The sequence below is a fragment of the Dipodomys merriami genome, unplaced genomic scaffold, assembly GCF_024711535.1.
Source record: "Dipodomys merriami isolate MVZ:Mamm:240054 unplaced genomic scaffold, mDipMer1.0.p SCAF_38, whole genome shotgun sequence".
NCBI lineage: Eukaryota > Metazoa > Chordata > Mammalia > Rodentia > Heteromyidae > Dipodomys > Dipodomys merriami.
The window spans coordinates 5,936,499-5,957,471 of NW_027205381.1; the positions used below are offsets into that span (position 1 = coordinate 5,936,499).

The 20,973-nt window shown below is 45.5% G+C and overlaps 1 protein-coding gene across 4 annotated transcripts in view; it reads left to right on the plus strand.

Annotated features, from left to right (window-relative positions):
- Window positions 1-20,973, plus strand: part of Arhgef4 (Rho guanine nucleotide exchange factor 4) — a 108,557-nt gene that overhangs the window by 40,923 nt on the left and 46,661 nt on the right. Inside the window, exon 1 of one of the 4 annotated variants that reach the window (XM_069989466.1) lies at window positions 3,833-3,969. The exons of 2 other annotated variants lie outside the window; for them this stretch is intronic. In XM_069989466.1, the coding sequence (XP_069845567.1) occupies window positions 3,912-3,969 (58 nt within the window). In that variant the 5' untranslated portion in view covers window positions 3,833-3,911. Of the gene's footprint in view, window positions 1-3,832; window positions 3,970-4,259; window positions 4,286-20,973 lie in introns of those variants that run through there. One more of the 4 variants, XM_069989467.1, reaches the window with a different exon arrangement.

A 20,973-nucleotide genomic window follows, 5' to 3' on the forward strand; every position in this document is an offset into this window, starting at 1 on the left:
TACATCCTGGTCATTTTAGTGAGAATCTGAGAGGAGATAAATTTCATGACTATGACTTTGTTATATCTTAATCTAAATCCATTTCTTAAATTTCCTTATTGAATCACCAGCAGCTAGTGTACACTCAGCAAAGACACTAATGAGAATCCATCATGAAGTTTCTGGGAGCCCTCAGAATGGGGAGAGGAAATAATAGTTACACAGTGGTCCAGAACCAGGTAATAAGCACTAGCACCAGTTCCATTCATCCTGGATATGTGGCCTTGGTTGCTTCTGAGCCTCAATTAGATGTTACTAGTAAATGAAATGAAGCATAGTACCTATCAGATAAAGTTGTGGAGACTAGAGTATTTAATATATAGGACTGTTTCATAAATACCAGCCAATATTCCAGATATTGCCAGGTACTGTTACTAATCTATCTATCTAAATCTATCTATCAATGGATCGATCAATCAATCTATATAGTTTCATTTAGTCCCTACAACAGTCCTACAAAAGTTGTTGTCAGTATCCTATTTGACAGTTAAGTTGAGAAAGATGCATGAAGGTAAGACACAGTGCAGGACAGGAACACAGCTCCCTAGTTTTGAGCTTCTTTCTAGCTTGCACTGTTACAGAAATTGAAGCACAGGATTCACTAGGAGAGAAGCAGAACAGAAGCGCATCTCTAGGCTTAGACAAATTCCCATTCTGTTCCCTGTTGAATTTCATTTCCTTCTTTTGTATATTATCAAATGCCTAGAGAAACACTGATCTTTTTGCATGGAAGTTTCTCATTCATTTTGTCATTGTTATTATACACACTCCCACATATACACATACAGCACCTAAATAATTACAAACCCACTGTTGTGTTGCTAAGGAATCTTCCACCACTCTTAGAAGTGTCAAAAGTGGAGCCCTTAAGCTTTGTGAATGTATCAGACACTTTGTGTCACTGTGAACAAATAGCTAAGGTAAACAAGGAGGAAAGGGTCTATTTTAGCTCACAGTTTCAGTCCACAGTCCTGGGCTCTGTTGATTCTGGGCCTGTAGAGCTCATGGAGAGGAGCTGGTTTCCTCATGGCAGAGAGGAAGCACACCATATAATCCTCAAAGGCACAACTTATGACCTCCTTCCTTCAACTACCCTTCCACTAAAATTCCCAGAACTCTACCTACAAACAATACCACCATTTGGGAGCCAAGAATTCAACCTGTGAATCCGTAGGGGATACTTCAAGTTCCAACTCTTAACAGTGGGCTTATAGGATCTTCCATGGTTGGACAGTAGCTCTCATTGTACCACTGTTCCTTTCCCTTATAACTCCTTGTGTTTTGGAACAGGAAACATCGATTTCACTCTCCATCTTCACTGTAGTCATAGGAAAGATACATGTATCCTTCTTTCATGCTGAAGCTAAAATGGAGAATCTCCCCTTCCCTGCAGCTACAGCTAGAACAAGATACCCAACATAAATTTACCCAAGTCTTAGGAGGGTCTCAAGGGGAAATGAACTCCCCAAAGGAAGGCCTGGCTCAGGAATTATACAGGCTAGAGCCATGCATCTTGCTATGAGCTAGACACATCACCCCTACACCCTCAAAAGCACAGCTCATTCTACTTAGAGTTCTGACCCCAGAGAACAAAGATCTCTCCTCAACTGCCCACCTAGCCTCCACTTATCCCTCCAAGCTGCCTGTGCCAGGTGCCCTACACATTGTGGGGACATGGTGGGTCAGATGTTACTGCTTTCACTGAACATCTGATAGACATGCAACAGATAAACAATCAATGATTTCAATAAATAAATGTTCCAACATACAGGTACTGAGACCTGAAAGTTGCAAAAAAAACAAAGAGAAGGGCATGCCAGTTGAAAAGAACAGTAAGTGCAAAGGTACTGAGTCTAGGAGCAACAGCAAAACAGCCCCTGTGGCTGGAGTGCAGATAGAGAGGTCAGTCAATGCAGAACAAGAGCAGGTATGCTGTGAGGATCTTGAAGCCTAGGAAGGGACCAGATGTGATCCCTATTTCTGGGGTTGTCTGGCAGCTGTGTAGGAGATGGAAGTTGCCCTCCTGGTTTGGCATGGTAGTGGCAGCTACAGAGTAAAAAGAAATGGGGAGCCCTGACATTTATTTTGAAGGTAAAATCCACTGGCCTTGTGGATGGATAGGGAGCGTGGCCTGTGCCAGCAATCTCTCTGTTCTGGTGCAGGTCTTCAGAGGCATCCTAGAACACACATGGTGACAGTCCAAGCAGAAGGCCTGCCTTCAGGAGTAGGGGAGGAAGGGAGTGGGTGGGGGCGGGAGGGACAGGAAAAGGCACAGAGACCCAGAGAGTACATTGAGCTGGGGCCTGGCCAAGCCTTGGCCACCCTACCCCCAGTGCCCATCACACGCTGCCATGCCCAGCTTGGGCTGCTAGAAGGAGCGGTGTCTGTGAAGATACCAGATTCCTTGCGGTGCAGTCCTGGGTGTGGAGATGAACTGTCTACAGGAAGTGGACCCCACTGAAGAGATGGAGTGCTCCTTGACCCCTAACCAGCTGGGGTGGGACCGAGCTCTGACTACTCTGTCATCCTTTCCTCAGCCACTTCACAACAGAAAACAGCTCGGAGGGGTGGCTTCAGTACTCAGAGCAAAAAAGTACGACCTTGAGCACTAAGTTCAAGCCCAGTAAGCCCCCCCCCACTTCCCCACACACAGGGACTGGAAGAGGGAGGGGAAGGAAATGCAGGGAGGTTGGGGATGACTAGCAGGACTCCCTCTCCTCACCCATCTCAGCTTCCCCTGGGTTCGTCTTTCATGGCAGTGGTGTGATCTCATTCCACACCTTCTCCAAGAACCTGGAGATGCTTGGGAATGTGGGGGAGGGCGGAAGAATGCCCACTCCAGCTTCCCGCTCCACCTCCAAAAGGGAACCAACCGTGTGACCCCGGTTCCATGTGGGGGTCACGTGGCTTCCATCCCCCCCCCAAAACCACCACCACCCCGGTTTCGCCTGTGCTGGACTCTGACTGGACCGGTCCACACTGTGCGACTGCCTAGCCTGGACCGTGACGCTCCATTCCGCCCACCCGCAGGCCCCGGCGGAGCGGCTGTCAGGGCGCGCGTGGGAGCGAGCGGCACGCGGGGCCGGGCGCGTGTCCTGCCGCCGTGCACGGCTGTCGGCCCCGGTCGGCCCCGGCTGAGCGCGCCGGCCCGCGTCCCCGACCCAGGCGGACGCCGCCCGCCGCCCGCCGCCCGCGGTGTCGCCTGTGAATCCTGACGGAGGAAGCCGCCACCACGTTCGCCGCCACGGCGTCCCCGGCCGTCCTGAGCGCGCGTGCGGGCACAGCCAGGCGGGGGCCGAGGGCGGCCGGGGACCCCGCGCACCGCGCCGCGCCCGCCGCCGGCGCCCCGGGTCTGCGTGCGCGCGTGCGTGAGCGCCAGCCGCCCGGGCCTGCGACCCGCACCGGGGTCGCCGCGGCGGCTCAGCGGCCGGAGAACCGAGGCGCCGCGCCCCGCCGGGCGGGCGCCGACCTCTCCCCGAGTCGTGCGCACCCCGCGGCCGCGAAGCCCGAACCGGGAGCCTCCTTCGCGGAGCCCCGAGATGTCAGCCAGCCCGGACCAGCGGCCCCGCGGCGGCGGGGATGGGGCTGAGGACGCCGCGAGATCGCCCGCTCGGCCCTCGCCCGCCGACGGCGGCGCCGACCCCCGCCCCTGCTCGCGCGCCCCTTCGCCGCCCCCGGCCCAGCCTCCGCCGAGCCTGTGGCTGGAACTCGGGCCGGCCCTCACGCGGGCGCAGCAGTGCCCCAGTGAGTCCAGCGGGCAGGCGAGCGGGGACCTCGGCACGAGCAGCAGCAGCAGCAGCGCGGGGCCGTCCCCGGGCTCCGACTCGGACAGCAGCGGCGTGGTGTGCGGCGGCCGCGGCAGCAGCGGGGGCATGCGCGGCGCGCTGTCCCGCGCCTGGAGCCTGGAGAGCCTGCGCTCGGCCTCCGCTGGTAAGGGCGCGCCCCCCTGCGCCCTCCGCGCCCTCCGCCCCCGAGCCCTCGTCCCGCGCCCTCCGCGCCCTCGTCCCGTGCTCCCGCCCGGTGGCACACTCTCCCGCCCGGCCTTCCCTCCCTCCCTCCACTTTTGCGGTGTCTCTTGTCCATCTCCTGGCCCATTCCCCCGCCGTGGCGTCGCCTCCTCATCCCGTTTCTTTTTTCGGGATTGCTTTCTTTCTGATTCTGCCCACCCGTCCCTTCTTCCATCCACTTGGAGCACTGGGCCACCTGTCATGGCCGGGACTGTCACCTAGGGGACTAAGCGGTTAAGGTGAGACTGGCATTCGGTCCCTGGGTGTGTTCTCCGCCCTCTCGGAGCTCTTCGGCCTGGCCTGTGCCTGGCTGTCTCTGCTGTGGCGCCTTGACCTTTGTGGGGAGGGAGGGTGATGGTGAGGAGATGTTCGCTGGCCCAGGTGGGCAGGACTTTGTCACTGCCTTGGAGCGCGCCTATGCCTGGGCCTGGCCGCCCGATGAAGGCGCTAGCAAGGAGGGTGTTCGGCTTGAACGTTCCCAACAGGAGTAGGGTTCTCAAGGTGAATGCTCTGTTGTCTTCTGGCACCGTGTGCTCCTAGCTCCCGTCTGCCTGGAGGGCCAAGTGGTGAGCACTTCGGGGTAGGAAGCCTTGGCTTTAGGATGAGAAGCTCAGAGTGCTTTTATGAACCGTGATCACCTACCCTTGGTTAGTGCCTTACTGGTTTCTTTTTATTCTACTTTTTGCGAGCATTTCCCAAGTATTTTGAGCCACAGCTGTGGGTACTGGGAAGGAAGACATGCTACCCAGAAATCAGACAGGTCTTGAGATCTTTAGAGGGCTGCAACCTGTGCTATCTCCCCTGTCAGGGCATCAAGGCCCAGAAAGGGGCAGAGAGCAAGGGCCCCTTCCCCAGGACGGAGCTCAGGCCATATTAGGGAGGGGTAAACTCAGAATTGCTCTGGCAAGGTGTTGAGAACCCCTTGAGAGGCAGATCCTGAGTTTGGACTTCCCTTTGTGGTCAGTGGGTATGGAAGAGGGAAGCTAAGGACACGTGGACTAATGTACACGGGCTCCATGACTGCCACCTGCTCTCTGCAGACCAGCGCTTGCTGGCTCTGACTCCATCTGCCCCCTGCAGACAGGTGCTAGGATTTCATAACCCCTGGGCAGCCCAACTCAACACAGTGTCTTCTATGAAGAAGTGTTTCGTTGTTCTGCAGATCCCCTCTCTTCCCTTGGGAACTTTCTTAAAAACCCATCCCTCCTCTGGGGTGCTGAACAAAGCTGCACTAGATCATAAATACTCAAGTGTGGTTTTAAATGACCTTGTCTTTACCCTTAACTTCTGGAATTGGAAAGTGCACTTGCTCTCACTTCTAGAACTATGAACCTCACCCAGATTATCTCAACGAAGTGATTTCTAGTCCCCTCTTCTCTTTGAATTGCTGTCTCGGGACATTTGCACTAGTGAGGAGGAGATGAAATAGGCTTGGGCTTATTAGGGTGACCTGAGACTCAGAGACTTCTCGGACAATACTAGGGGTGCTGAGGCAGGCTAGACTAGTTTCAGAGATAACAGATACCTCTGCATGAAAAGTTTTGGGGAAGAGAAAAGTACAATGATGGTACCCTGTGGTACCATCTGCCCCTGCTGGAACAGGGCTTACAGTAAGCACAATGATAATGTGGCACTGGTTTGAAACAAGAAGAAAATGCCACTCCCCTCACAAAACACAGGGCCATGCAGGATGCGTTGTGTGTATTTGGGTATCCTAGGTATTTAGTTTCTAGGATAGGTAGAGGTGTTGGGGAGATCTAGCCACACAGTCATGGGGGGGCGGTATTTTTCATTACCTCTTCATCCTTTTCACCCGCATCCTTCCCTCCACCTCTACTTCTAGTCTTGTTGTTAAGACCTGTATAAGCAGATCAACACTCAGAAGTATGAAAAGATAACCTCCATGTATTCCACAGAGCCGTGTGAAACTCCTTTGGAGCTACCCATCTTCCTCAACTGGATTCTGTACCGTATTGGCCCTGATCCCATAAGACAGCCATAGAACACAATGATGATCTCTTGTTCTCTTTTATGAGATTACTGGCTATTTGCTGTCCTCAGTGGGAAACTCAGAAAATATGCATTCCAGCCCTTTTCTTTAGATTTGTGGTTTAGAAGAGGAGGGCTGGTTGGAAAACGATGCTACTAAGAACTTGATTTCAAGAGGAATGGGGAAATACAGTGTTTGAGCAATTTCTGTATGTCAGGCACCATCTCACTATAATTCTAGATTTAAAAACAGGATCAGAGAGAGGTGATGACCTCTCAAGGCATGGATGGCATGACTTGATGAGTGTGTCGGTCTAGCGAGGAGAGGCCATGTGCCAGTTCAGGTCACACACAGTAGCAGGGTTCTGCTATGCACATACTCTCATCACTCAGCATCACAGCTTAGAGGGTGCCAGGTCCTCACTGGCAAAACAAGGAAATGAAAATCAAATGTCTGAAGCATTTCCCGTAAACTCTAAAATCCGTGATTCTGGTCAGAAATATTGTTTGGGGCTGGGCACTCCCCACTGAGCTGCCATTTGTTGTTTTACTGTTTGGTGTTGGGCTCAGTGACATAGTATATGTGTGTGTTTAATTGGGCTGTGTGTATCTCTTAAGACTAAGAATTACCAGGAAGGGATCCTTAGCAAAACTTAATTGCTATTGTGATTTTTGTGGTGGAGCCTGTTACTAAACATTTTTAAGAGTTCCCAGCAAGGTCCAGAAGGCCTGTACTCAGGGGTGTGGCTGACTCACAGGGCAGAGCACTCACAGGGAAGCCAGGCAGAACTTAGATGCTGGCTGTTTCCCAGAGGCTTGAAATGCCCAGTGCTGGCAATTTCCACTGAGCTGTTACGCCACTGTGGAAATTTTCCTGAGCAGCAGAATCTAAAAAGAAAGTGGAATTGACAGAGTGGGACTCCCATACCTCCTCCCTGCCTTTTTCTTTATCTAACTGTCCTCTCTGGTTGGGCCCAGAGCCTCTGCTGTCAGTCGGCTGAGGCCTTTTGACTTCCTATTCTGGATGTGTCATCTGATGAGCTTAGTTCTCTGTCAGGCTTGTTGGGCTGGTGGTTTTCATGGCCAGAGTGGTAAGATTTCTTCTCAGGAGAAAACCTTCTTCTGCAAACCTCAGCCCTGTATATTGGGTTCAGCAGGGTATCAGGACCACAAGAAGCCTGGGTCTCTCTTACAACCAGACATTTATGTAACACTTGTGCCAGGCCAAGTACTAGGCATTAGAGATGATTCAAATCATGTTCAAGTTTCTTGTCTTTACAGAAATCCTAGCATCCCAGAGATAGATCAAGAATTAAAAATTCAGGAGAACCTGTCTCTAACAAACAAAACAAAAACAAGCAAACTAACAAAACCCAAAGAACTCCCTGCACAGAGAAAGATAGGCAGCCAAGATCCCATATAAATACTTCCACCCCAGGAATAGTGGCTCATATCTGTACTCCTTGGGAGGCTGAGATAGGCAAGAGGTTTGAGGCCAAGCTGAGCCAAAAAGTTCACACATCTTCATCATAACCAATAGGAGAATGTAGTAGCATGCACCTGTCCTTCTAGTTTCAAGAATAGCTTCATACATATATAGGTGGATAGTGGTCCAGCATGCCTTCCAAGCAGGATGAATCTCAGTGGTAGAGGACCTACCTAGCAAGCTGAAGGCCCCGAGTAAAGTCCTAGCACCAGTAAACAAATGGTGTGTTGGAGTGCTCAAGCCACACTCACTGATAATTTCTGAGTAGGACTCATAGAGTTCATCAATGCTGTGACACCTGTGGTTCCATGTTACTATAGAGGAAGGATGTAGCTTAAACTCAGAAGAGGAAAAATGCACATGGGGCAGGTTCCACAAGGGACCAAATCCAAATTTCCAGGCATTCCCTCCCCTGGAAATAAATTGACATATCTTCATTTTTGAGGTTATTGAGAGTGAATATCTGGTGCTCCAGAGTGAAAATCCTTGGGCGGCCATACCCTGCGGTGTCCAAAGCTCTAAACTTTGCTTGCATGTGAGTTCTTGTTTGTAGAGGGAGGAGGACTAGAAGTTCCTTCCAGCTGTGCTTGCCCTGTGACTCGGGGAGGCCCAGGTTGAAAAATTCAAAGCCAAATGTAGGTACAAAGTTTGCAATATCTCATGTCAATCAATATCTGGGTGTGCTGGCTTGTGCCTCTCATCCTAGCTACAAAGAGAACATAAATGTGAGATCCTGTAGAAAACACCTATAGCAAGATGGGTTGGGAATGTTGGTTCAAGTAGTATAGTCCCTGCCCAGCAAGCAGGAGGCCAGGCATTCAAACCCTAGTACCACCAAGAAAGAAAGGAAAGAATATTCTTCTCTTAGAAGTGCTGTGGAGTTTCAAAAAGAAATGCCCATGAGGTAGTCCATGTTCACCAAATGTGAACATCCTAGGGATGTAGTTTAGTGAAAGAGCAATTGCCTGGCACCTACTAGGCCTGGGCTCAGCCTTAAGCATGAAAAAAGAGAAGAAAGAAAAGAAAAGAAGGAAAAAGAGAGAGAGAGAGAGAGAGAGAGACAGAGAGAGAGACAGAGAGAGACAGAGAAAGAGAGACAGGGAGACAGAGACAGAGAAAGGGAAAGGGAGAGAAAAAGAGAAAGAAACAGAGAGGATCTGGGAAGGTGGCTCAGTGGTAGAGTGCTTCCCTTGCATGCATGAGGCCCTGGGTTTGATTCTTTACCACCACATAAGCAGAAAAAGCTGGAAGTGGTGTTGTGGCTCAAGTGGTAGAGCACTAGCCCTGAGCTGAAACTCATGGACAGTGCCCAGTCCAAATTCAGGCCCATGACCAACAACAACCAAAACAGAGAGAAAGAAAAGGGAAGATAAGAGAAGGAAAGAAGGAAGGGGAGGGAGGGAGGGAAAGGAAGGAAAGGGAAGGAAGAAAAGGAAAGGAAGGAAGGAAGGAAGGAAGGAAGGAAGGAAGGAAGGAAGGAAGGAAGGAAGGAAGGAAGGAAGGGGAAGGGAGGGAGGGAAGGAAAGGAAGAAAGAAAAGCAAGCAAGCAAGCAAGAGAGAGAAAGAAAGAAAGAAAGAAAGAAAGAAAGAAAGAAAGAAAGAAAGAAAGAAAGAAAGAAAGAAAGAGAGAGAGAAAGAAAGAAAAAGAAAGAGAAAGAAAGAAAGAAAGAAAAAGAAAGAAAGAGAAGAAAGAAAGAAATCAATCCTGTTAACTATTGCCTTTTCAATCTGACCTCTCTCACCTAGAGGGATACAAGGTTCAGCACATTGTCACATGTATGAATACTTTTTCTGTTCCTTTGAATTTCTAAATCAGATTTCATTACAGGGATATACCACAGTTTGTTTACTTGTTCACTAGTTGTTTCTAGTTTGGGGCTGTTGCAAATGCAGCAGCCATGAACATTAGTGTATAAACTCTATGTACATAAGCTTTCATTTCGCTAAGTAGGAGCATTGCTGGGTTACATGGTTAAGCATATGTTTAGAAACATCATTTGGCTTTATTTTGCATTTCCTTCATAACTATTAGCTTTGAGCATTTTTTTCAGGTGCTCACTTGCCATCTGTACATTTCTTTGTTGAAGTGTCCAAATCTTCACAATTTTCTTCTTTCTTTTTGTGGAGAAGTACTTGAGGTTGTATTGTGGGCCTTGTATTTGCTATACACTACTATGTGTACCATGTCCCCATTACTTTTTTGTTTTTAGCCCTTTTTTAATATTTTGCTCAGGGTCAGCTTTCACTTTGATCCTTCTACCTATGTCCCTGCCTAACTGGGATTACAGGTGAGCATCACCATACCCATATTATTTTTTGAGGTGGGGGCCTCTCTAACCTTTTGCCCAGAATAGTCTTAAACTATAGTCATCTCCTCTTGAATAGCTGAAGTTAATAAGCATGAGTCAGCATACTTAGCAGATTATTATCTTATTGCAACATTTTTGAGAATCCTTTGTGCATTCTGAGTACAAGTACTTTTACCAGAAACAGGATTTGAAAATATTTTCTCCAGTTTACCTTAGGTTTCATTACTCCAACCATGGCTTTTTTTTCTTTCCCACTGATTGTCTTTTTTATTTTATTTTTATTTTTTAACATTTTATTGTAAAGATGCTGTACAGAGGGGTTACAGCTACATAAGTAAGGCAATGAGTACATTTCTTGTTAAGAATTGTTACTCCCTCCTTTGGTTCTCCCACCATCCCTTCCCTCCCCCACCTCCTCACTCCTCTCTCCCACCCCACCCCCTGAAATTGTAAAGTTCATTTCCAATATACTGTCATGTGGATATCATTGTTGCAATGGTCATCCTGTGTCCTTGTTTCAGCATTTTGTTATTCACCTTCTACTCCCCAAATTGGACACATGTATATAAAGATGTCTTTTATAGAATGAAGTTTGTAATTTTGATCAAAATCCAACTCACCATTTTTCTTTTATGAGACATACTTTTGTGTTGTATTTTGGAACTCATTACTTAACCTGAGGCCACAGAGTTTCTGTTGTGTTTGCCCCAGAAAGTTTTAGTGTCATGTTTTAAACTTAGATATGATCTACTTTTAGTTAATTTTTACAAGATTTGGTATAAATGTCATGGTTTGGGGGTTTTATTTTTATTTTTGTGCAATTTCAATTGTGCCATACCATTTTTTTAAAAACAAAACAAAACTATCCTTTTTCCACTGCTTGTCCTTATATCTTTCTAAAAGAAAAAGAAAAAACAACAACAGCAACAACTTTATTTGGCTAGGCTTCTTGGCTCAAGCCCTATAAGCCTAACTACTTGGGAGACAGACATCAGGGGATCAAGGCTGGAGGCCAGTCTGCACATAAAAGTTCACGAACTTCCATTTCAACCAGTGGCTGGGCACAGTGGCATGTCCCTGTCATCCTCAGAGACATGGGGACCCCACATAGAGGAGGACCACAGTCCAAGCCCGCTGAAGCATAATGTAAAGCCCTGATTCAAGTTATAGAACATCTGCTTAGCAATTGCACGGCCCTGAGTTAGATTCCTATTAATATGCACATGCATGTGTACACACACAGACACACACACACATTCAGGTATATTAGTCCTTCAGTGTGTCCTTTTTCAGTATTTTTTATTTTATTTTACGCTTCCATGTATATTTATAAACAACTTTTCAGGAGTAACACAGTAACCTCAAGTGGTTTTAAAATAGACTGGGTGGAATCTGTTAGGAACATGGGAGGATTAAATGTTAGCAGTATGAAGTCTACCTCTTTATAAGTATCACATATGTGAGGCTGAAAGCCAAGCCCAAACACCCAGTCCACTGCTGCAAAGCACACAGGGCTTGTAGATTTCTGTGGACTCCTCTCCAAGTGTCCAAAATACCCAGAAGCCCTAGGGCTGTCGGGAAATGACTTCCTCACCAATCTGTAAGGCTGAGGAGTCTGCAAGTCAGGTGCTAGGTTAGTTTACAAGAGAGCTTAGCAGAGGTCAGCTCCACAGAGTTAACCCTAGCCCCTGAAAAGGGTCTGGTCATATTTATTTTATTTTAGGGTGTTAGTATTGGGTCTTGAATACTCAGAACCTCATACTAACTCAACTTGCTTGCTAATGGCTGGCATTCTACCACATTAGCTATTCCCTAGTCCCACATTTTGATATAGTGCCTCAAAGACTTTTGCCTGGGATGGCTTTGAACCAAGATCCTCCAGATTTCAGCTTCCTGAATAGCTAGGCTTGTAGAAAGCCACCAGTGCCTGGCCTTGTATTTAAAAAAATAATAGAATACTATTCCCAAATACAATGTTTCAGAGCCAATGTTTCAATAGTTACTCTGTTAACAATGAGGACAGATTCTTATGAACCTATCCAGATAATTTTACTGCATGAAGATAAGAATAGTTATCAATAGTTCTGTAGGAGTTGAGCTGGGAGAATATGTGCCACATTTTAAAATGTGTCATTTTAAGGTTACAAAAGTATGGTCTACTACATGCCTATTTGTGAGTAAAGGATAACTTAAAAGAAAGGGGAACTCATAACAGAAAATAATACATCAGGGGCTGGGAAGGTGGTAGAGTGCTTGCCTTGCATGCATGAGGCCCTGGGTTCGATTCCTCAGCACCACATAAGCAGAAAAATCCAGAAGTGGTGCTGTGGCTCAAGTGTTAAAGCACTAGCCTTGAGCTGAAGAGCTGAGGGACAGCGCCCAGGCCCAGAGTTCAAGCCCCACGACCAACCAAAATAAAAAAGGAAATGATACATTAATGTATATAGTTTCAGTAAAAACCACAAGCATCCATCATACGCTCTTTGTTTTAGTGCTCAGCTCTAACTTAGGTTCAGTCTTGTGAGATTGTACATATCTCCACTGGAAACCTGGACTCATGGCCACTATTGCCAAAAAGAAGTTTATATGTGATCTGCACCTGCCCCTGGAAGTCCCTAGTATGGTCCTTTTCATGATGCTCTGAGACTGTCTTCTTTATTAATGATTAGGCACTCTGGCTGACAACTGAAGCATCAGAATAAAGCAAACACAAAAACAAAATTATTTTGCAAGCTATTTATAAGAGAGAAAAGGCTACAGCTAGCTCCTTTCTGAATTTTCAAAAGTGAAAGATCTCACAAGAAGACATGGTAGGAACAGTACACTGGTAGAAGCTTCATTATTCCTGCAGTATATAAACAAGGCGATCATTAGAATGTTCAGATAAGACAAACACAAGTATTAACCTGTGCTTAAAAGAGAGTTTTATCTAATTTATAATAATTGATGAAAATAATCTTCTAACAACCTATAATAAAATCATGACTAAATTATATCAGGAATCAAGTATATAGTTAGAATACACCAAAATTGTGCCAAGAATAACTGTGAAGGGCTAGGCATAGTAGCTCACGCTTATCCTCCCAGCTAATCATGAGGCAGAGACCAGGCAAAACAAACAGTGTCCCAAAACTAACTACAGCAGGGAAAATGGCTAAGTAGTTGAATGAATGCTAGCAAGCACAAGGCCCCAATCCTGCCAATAATTTCAATAATAATAACTATAAAGAGACTCAGTATGTCCAGAGTGAGACCTGAGCATCTGTATATCAATATAAAAGTCCACAGGTAAGTGATGTGAGCTTCTCATTAAAACCTCCTGGCTTATAAGTAATAATATGCAAGTTAAATAAACTTGCAGTCCAATACCACTTTGCAAATAAATAAGGTCATGACTGACAGTACTGCATTGTTTGTTGTCTGATGCCAGCCAAAGCATCACCATGACTCTAAAAACACACCACAGACAACCAGCATTGGCATTTCACCAGGAAATGTGCAGTTTTTGAAATACCTATGTTACCCATCAACCCAGAGAAAGATGTGTACCTCTTCTGGTGCAGCAGCTCTTCCCATTCCACTCATCACTAGTAACGTAGAAAATTACCTCAGGGTATACTAGCAATTGTCTTTTTTATAAGACAGGAGAACCAGGGGCTTTCTGGGAAGTCACAAAGACAGCTTTAGCTGCAAAAGTTACCATTTAGGCCGGGCGCCGGTGGCGCATGCCTGTAATCCTAGGCACTCAGGAGGCTGAGATCTGAGGATCGTGGTTCAAAGCCAGCCCAGGCAGGAAAGACGGAGAGACTACTATCTCCAATAAACCACTAGAAAACCGGAAGTTGCGTTGTAGCTCAAGTGGTAGAGCGCTCGCCTTGAGCTGAAGAGCTGAAGAGCTGAGGGACAGCACCCAGGCCCAGAGTTCAAGCCCCATGACCGGCAAAAAAAAAAAAAAAAAAAAAAGTTACCACTTAGTGTTTGATCTTGGACAGACAAAATGTCAAATGCTAGGAGACTGAACACTGATCTACATAGGATCATAAGCTACTAAGACTATTTGGTTACCTATTTAATAAAAAAATAAAATATTCTAAATAAACATAAATAATATAGGTTAACATGATTGTTAAACCAAAGACATAACAAGTAATTATAAAGCATAGGAAATGATTCTAATAAATTGAGTTTCTGCAGCCTAAGCAGATTTCCCAGAGGTAGCAGATAACCTTTCACAATCTCATCTTTAAAATAGACCAATAGTCCATTCTTCAAAAAAAAAAAAAAAAAAAAAAAAAAAAAAAAAAAAAAAACCTCATCAAGCTTATAGCTTTGAGCATGACAAGTAAAATTCCTTTGAAAAATAAAAAGTTTGTTTTTGTGAGTCAGTCTTGCTATGTAGCCCAGGTTGGCTTTTGTCCTCCTGCTTTAACTTCACTAAGCTCCAAATTCCTTTGTAATGAAACTTACATAGCTTTCTGGGTCTTTATTTGGCTCTTGTACAGCATACTACAAATAATAAACATTCATGAACAGATAATATAGTCACTTTGTAATAAATAGAAATAAAATGAACATATAATAAATGATATTTAGTAATCAGTGCATTTTATCATTGAAATAATCTGGATACTATTCAATATATTTTAATTAACTCCCAGGGTTCAAATTACCTGAAAATCTTAGACATTATCCAAGTTATCTTTTTTACTTATTGGTGAAGTTTTTCTGAATAATGGGTCAATTTGATCACACATAAAGATATATATTTTATAAGCTTAAACACTGAATAATATTACTCGCTTATTCATTTATCGCTAATAAAAAAAAAACAGCCAGGCACTAGTGGCTAATACCTATAATTCTAGCTACTCAGGAGGCTGAGATCTGAGGATTGCTGTTCAAAACCAGCCCAGGCAGCAAAGTCTGTGAGACTCTTATCTCCAATTAACCTCCAGAGAACCAGAAGTGATGCTGTGGCTCAAGTGATAGAGCACTAGCCTTGAGCTGAAGAGCTCAGGGACAGCATCAACAGACCAAAAACAAAAAAACTAATTTTAAAAAAAAGCATTATTTATTAAACCAACTATTAACCTAATTTTGTCAAAAAATTACTTATGTGAACCTGAATGTTTAAAAAGTTCTGTTTCTCTAAGAATACCTGTTTGTTTTCACAATGAAAGAATTTGTGGTTCAATTTTATTCAGTTTGTTCAAATTCTTACTTCTCTCTAAGCCAATCAGATTATAGCTCCTTTATAACATTTTCTGTCAAATTTGGTAATGCTACCTGAAAATTATTAGATACACTGAGAGGACCAGGTATTTCTGCATCATAGTCACAGGGAGAAAGCTGTGGCTTCAGTTATAAATTTTTAGCTATAGGTCAAACATAAACAGAAATAGAACTCACCAGTCTGAATATCCAGTTCCTACTGGGTGAGAAATAATCCATTTACTTGAGTTCAAGACAGACAAACAAATGGATTCTCTGTCATCTTTCACTTGACAGAAAAGGATCTCTGTCAGCCATTAATCTCACAAAGATCACCAAATACAGTCAGGGACCCAGAGAAGCCAGCTTTCAGTGCCAGCCTTGAACAGGAGTGTATACTCAGGCTTCAGTATCTGTTCCTTTCTGGGCTGAGGTTGCACCAGAGTTCAGCACACAGGACCAGGGATGGGACACAGCTTTAGTCCCAGTCAGGAGGCTCTTGGCTTAGGGGAGGAACAGGAATCCAGAGCAAGGCCAACCTGTTGCAGTTCTCAACCAGGACTGCCACGCCCAGTATGCACTGGGCGCCTGGGGACTCTTTTATTCCTGGTGCTGCAGCAGGAAGAATGGATGAGCATCACTGAGGAGTAACTCGGGAAGGAATGTGGAGTTTCGTTTCTTTCTTACGAGGCAAAGTCATCCAAGATGGGTAGATGTGGGCCTTAGCCCAAGACACAGGAGGCAGTTGGTCCTTTGTGGCCAGTTACCTCAGAACCCACTGCGTTACAAGAAAGTGGATTTCTGTGCTCCTGGCAGGCCAGAGCTCAGGTAAATTCATCCTTTGTCAAAGTGCTTGCCTCCTCTTCTGTTTTCTGAAAGCAATTGCGTAAATCTGGGATGCCTTTTTTCTCAAAGGTTTGACAGGGTTCACCAGTGAAGTCATCCAGCTGATTGGACCCAGATATTGATGCTGGAAGGTTTTTGATTGAAACTTTAATATGTGATTGTTCTGATTATGGGCCATTCCTAGTTAAGTGTCTCAAGCAATTGGTCAGTTTCAGCCAAGGTGTCAAATATATGGGCATGAGATAGAATATCCCCTAATTGTGTTTTTAGTATCTGAGGTGCTCTGTTCTCTTTTATTACTAATATTGGTGATTTATGTCTCTCTTTTCTTGGGCTTAGGCAAATATGCCTAAAGGCTTATCAGTTTTATTGACTGCAAAGAATGAGATTTTAGTTTCATTAATTTTTCTCCATTGTGTATCTGTTATTAATTTCACAGATTTCTTTTATCTATATTTTTCTTTAGTCCTTTCTCTTAGGTTTATTTTGCTGTTCTTATGATTTCTTAGGGCATAAGAATTAATTTGAGAGCATTTAAAGCTGTGAATATTCCTCTAAGCACTGACATGGCTGGACTTGTAAATCAGTATCACAGATTTTGATATGTTGAATTTTTAGTTTTATTTGATTAAAATATTTTCTAATCCTCCTTGTGATTTATTTTATCTATAGATCATTTAAAGGTTTCTTTTTAATTCAAAAATGTTTTTAAAATATTTTTCTTGAGGTTTTTTTGGTTATTACGTATTACTTGCCTATGGCCAGAGAGTGAACTTTATATACCTTAGTCTTTTCAAGGTTGTTAAGCTCTACTTTACAGCCCAGGATATGGCCTGACTTAATTTATGATATTAAGTGTGAATTCCATTTTTAAATGGAATTGTCATTTTCACAAAAGAAAAACAATTAGGAGTTCAAAACCCAAGAAACAGCAGAGCTGGCAGGTATTGAAATAATCTGGAAAGAAAACAAACCAAAATAAAAGAGCATTATAACCGAGCTATGTTTTGAGAAGTACATTGTGAAAGAACTTCATGACTGTGAAAACATCATTATGCCTTTGCATAGATCTAGGCTATACACTTAGACTATATAATGGCATCTATATACACAGATATCACACACACACACATACACATGCACACACAGTGTAACCTATTGCTTCTAGCACAAGAGAAAATGATGCAATTAAGACAGGTGTCTCACACACAAGGTGTGAGAGGCTGCTGCCATATAGCACCCCATACTCTTTCACACCTGACAATTATTATAAGAAGAAGGAATGTGCTGTAAATTTAAGACAAAGTATAGCATAGGATTATATGTGTGCAAGTGGTGGGGTACCTGCCTAACAAGTGAAGGCTCCAGGTCAAACCCCCAGTATCTTAACCTACTCAGGAGGCTGACATCAGCTGAATCACAGTTCAAGGCCAGCTGAGGCAAAAATTAAGCAGCATTTTATGTCAACCACTAAGAAGCTAGACATGAGCCAGGTGCTGGTGGCTCATGCCTGCAATCCTAGCTACTCAGGAGGCTGAGATCTAAGAATCTCATTTCAAAGCAAGTTTAGGCAGAAAAGTCCATGAGACTCCAATCAACCATCAAAATCTGGAAGTAGCGCTGTGGTTTAAGTAGTTGAGCACCTACCTGTCTTTAGGGGGAAAAAAAACTGAGGGACAGCACCCAAGTCCTGAGTTAAAGCCCCAGTACTGGCACAAAGCAAAGAAGAGGGAGGAGAGTGAGAAGAAAGAGGAGGAAGAGGAGGATGGGGGGTGGGGAACGAGAGGCATGGTGGTATGTGCCTGTCACCCCAGCCATGTCAAAAATGTCAAAAGTGTACTATGTAGGAGGAGGATAGTCTAAGCCAACCTGGGAAAGTGCAGCAGCCATTTGAAAGCTAGCATAAGCATCAGTGTTAGAATGCCTGAGTCAAACCCCAATACTGTTCCTGGACAAAATTAACCCACACCCCCAAAAAAGTGGAAATATAGAAACTAGTAACATAATTATCTTTATAATGAAGTAGTATTTACTTCACAAAATTATATTGCTGTGCTTTTATAAAACTGGCCATGCAGTAGATTTCCATCAGCATCATCACAAGTATGAGCAATGCCCTGTGCTGTGACATCACCATGCCATGGCTATGACAACCAGTATATCCCTGGTCCCACCTGGAGTCTTACCACAGCAATATAGGCAAGAGGCAGCAGTGCTCAGACTTACCTGTACAGATGGGGATGCTGTTATTTCTTTTTCTTTTTCTTGTTATTATGAAGGTGATGTGTAGAGTGGTTTGCTTTGTTACTTCTGAGGGAACTCTGAACAAAAGGCTCTTCCATTTTATTAACCTTGGGATGAGAGGTGGTAACAGGGGAAGGGAAAAAGTCCTTGAGATTTGGGGGCGTCTTGTCTCACAGCTCCTCCTTCCCCTGGATATGACCTCAACAGAGGCCCAGAGTTAGGAAGGCCCATGCAGAGAAACTCCACACTAGGAGTGTCAATGTGTGGGGAAATACACAACCAGGAGCCAAGCCCTGTGCAGCTCCCTCTGAGGCTGCAGAGCAATGGCCCTGGGAAGTCTGGGGTGCGAAGGGTGCTTAAAGGCTTTGTAGTTGTTAGGGGCAGGCTGGGGTATGGAGGGCATGTAAAGGCTTTGTCCTTGTTAGGGGCAGGTCTGAAAACTCACAGATGGGTCCAGGGCTCGACTCCTCTGCTTCCCCTCATTATCTAAGCATAAGACTGTGGCTGTGAACTAAAACTCAACAAGCCGATAGAGACACATAGATCTGACTCCAAAGATGTCAAGGAGGAGGTGTTGCCAGGTGGTGGTCATGACAGTCTCGACTGTAGGATGGTGACAAAGGGCTGGCTGTGACAGGGGTGGACGGAGGCACAGGGCAGGGGCGGTTAGGACCCAGCCTCAGCCTACTTCCTAGAATGCCAGGAGCTGTGGTGGCCCTCCAACGTTGCCTCCATGGGGACCAGTGTTAGCCATCTCTCTCCTCCCCCAGTACCTGACAGTCAGATGCCAGCCACTCTGGGACAGGCTATCAATGAACTCTGTCTGTCACCAGCATCATGGCACAGGCATGAAATCCAGGATGAAAGGAGACATAGGTGAAGCCTTTGCAGAGAGAAAAGAAAGAAAAGAGCTGCTCTTGCTACTTATTGTAGCTCTAGCCCCAAGTTCCCAGGGTTTGAGTCAGAAGCCTTGAGAGTAGAGAGGTCTGTGAGGTATGGAGTCTATGACTAGTCTTGGATGGGGAAGCGCTGGCAGCCTGGAACTCTGTCAGCAGTGAAGACCAGTGCAGAGGGAGCTGTGTGTGCATCCATCCACATTCCTGACGCCTTCATGTCTTCCCATCGCTGACATCTCCTCCATCTGCTGGCTGAGTCCCACAGGTGGCAAACACTTGTCCAGAGCAGACACGTCACATACATACCTTCCACCTCAGAACCCAGCTGCCTCGGCCACTGCCCCTGTATGCTGAGCCCTTACCCTATCCTCTAGCTCTAGAGAAGGTACCTTCAGCCCATTGTCAGCCTGCCTTCCCTGCCCTGCCTTGTCCTTCTCATGGAAACCACTCTCAAGGCCCTATCTATGTCATCCACAATCTACTGTCTCCTGACTGACCCTGCTGCTTCCCTGTGGCCCTGGGTGGTCTTCTCTGATTTGTGAATGTAAATGCCTTCCTTCAAAACAGTCATTTCATGTCTGTCTTGTCATCCCTGATTAAAACAAACCTTACGAACTTTTAAAGACACCCAAAATAGTGTGAGCTATTGCTCAGGGGGTCCTGGCTTCCCATCCTGGGGCATCTCCTCCCAGCAGTGCCCTCTCGGTCAGCCCTAAAAGGACTCTGCTGAGCAGATGCAGATGAGGAGTGGACAAGGATATTGTGACTGAAGAGTTATGTTTCATTCTCACTGTAGTTGCTTTGCTTTTTTTTATGTAGAGCCAAGGAATCGAACCCAGGACTTCATGCATGTTAGGCTAGCATTCTACCAATAAGCCACATTTCCAGCCCCTGCAGTTGTTTTATAGACGAGAAAAATGGGAGCTCACAAGAGTGAAGAGACTGGCTCACGTGGTCCCATCACACAGCTGAGTAGCTGATTGAGTAGCTCAGGTGTAACCTTGATTTCTGTATCTGTACCATTCTTTCTGCCTGATTTAAGATTCCTGTGTGACAGAGCAAGTGAGGAAGTGGATGTTCAGAGAGGTTTCCCAAGATGTGAGTGTAGAGGTAAAATTAGTCACACTCCAATGAATGTCAGCTCATGTAGCCCAGAACATTGCACTGCTACAACAAGATGGTGGAGGCACCTAACTTTATAAGGAGAAAAGTCTCGTGTAACTCACAGAAGGTTGAAGATCAGGTAGTCCCATTGGATGGGCCTCTGGTGAAAGTTCTGAGTGGCAGCACATCATGGCAGGAATACTCCTGTGGGACCAAAATGTCACCAAACAGGAAGCCACGCAGCTTCTTCCATGAGCACACCCTGCAGCCCAAGCCTTCAGCCATCTCGGACCTGTGGGTTTGCATGAATTAACTGGAATCCAAGCCTAGGGAGGGATGGTGAATAGTAAATGATCCATGGTCAAACAAGCTTGGAGAACCCACGTTGTTCTAACCTCTGAGAGCACATGCTATCCCCTGTATTGCCGAACTCCAAGCGCCACCCAGGCATGGAATCGTTGATGTGTGTATATGATAGAAATGTTTGTGAGGAGTGACTGGAGAGGTGCTAAATGAGTTCTCTGCTTGCCTCAGGCGGCAGACTGATGCAGGTCTGGAGCTTCCATCTCAAGGAAGGAACAGTCATGCTGGCAGGCTGGCAGGAATGATAGGCTCTAGAACCAGCCAGTAAGCAGGCCAGCAAAGAGCCAGTGTGAGGGGAGGAGAAATATGGAGGCAGATGTGGAAAAGTTCATCCAGAAAGACAGAAGATGGACAGATCTCTGTGAATATAAAACCTTGAAAAGAGCCTGACATGTTTAAGACATACTGAAGAAAGAAAAGGAGAGTCCCACACACTGGACATAAGGAGTCATAGAGGTCCTAGCTTACCCCAAGGAACA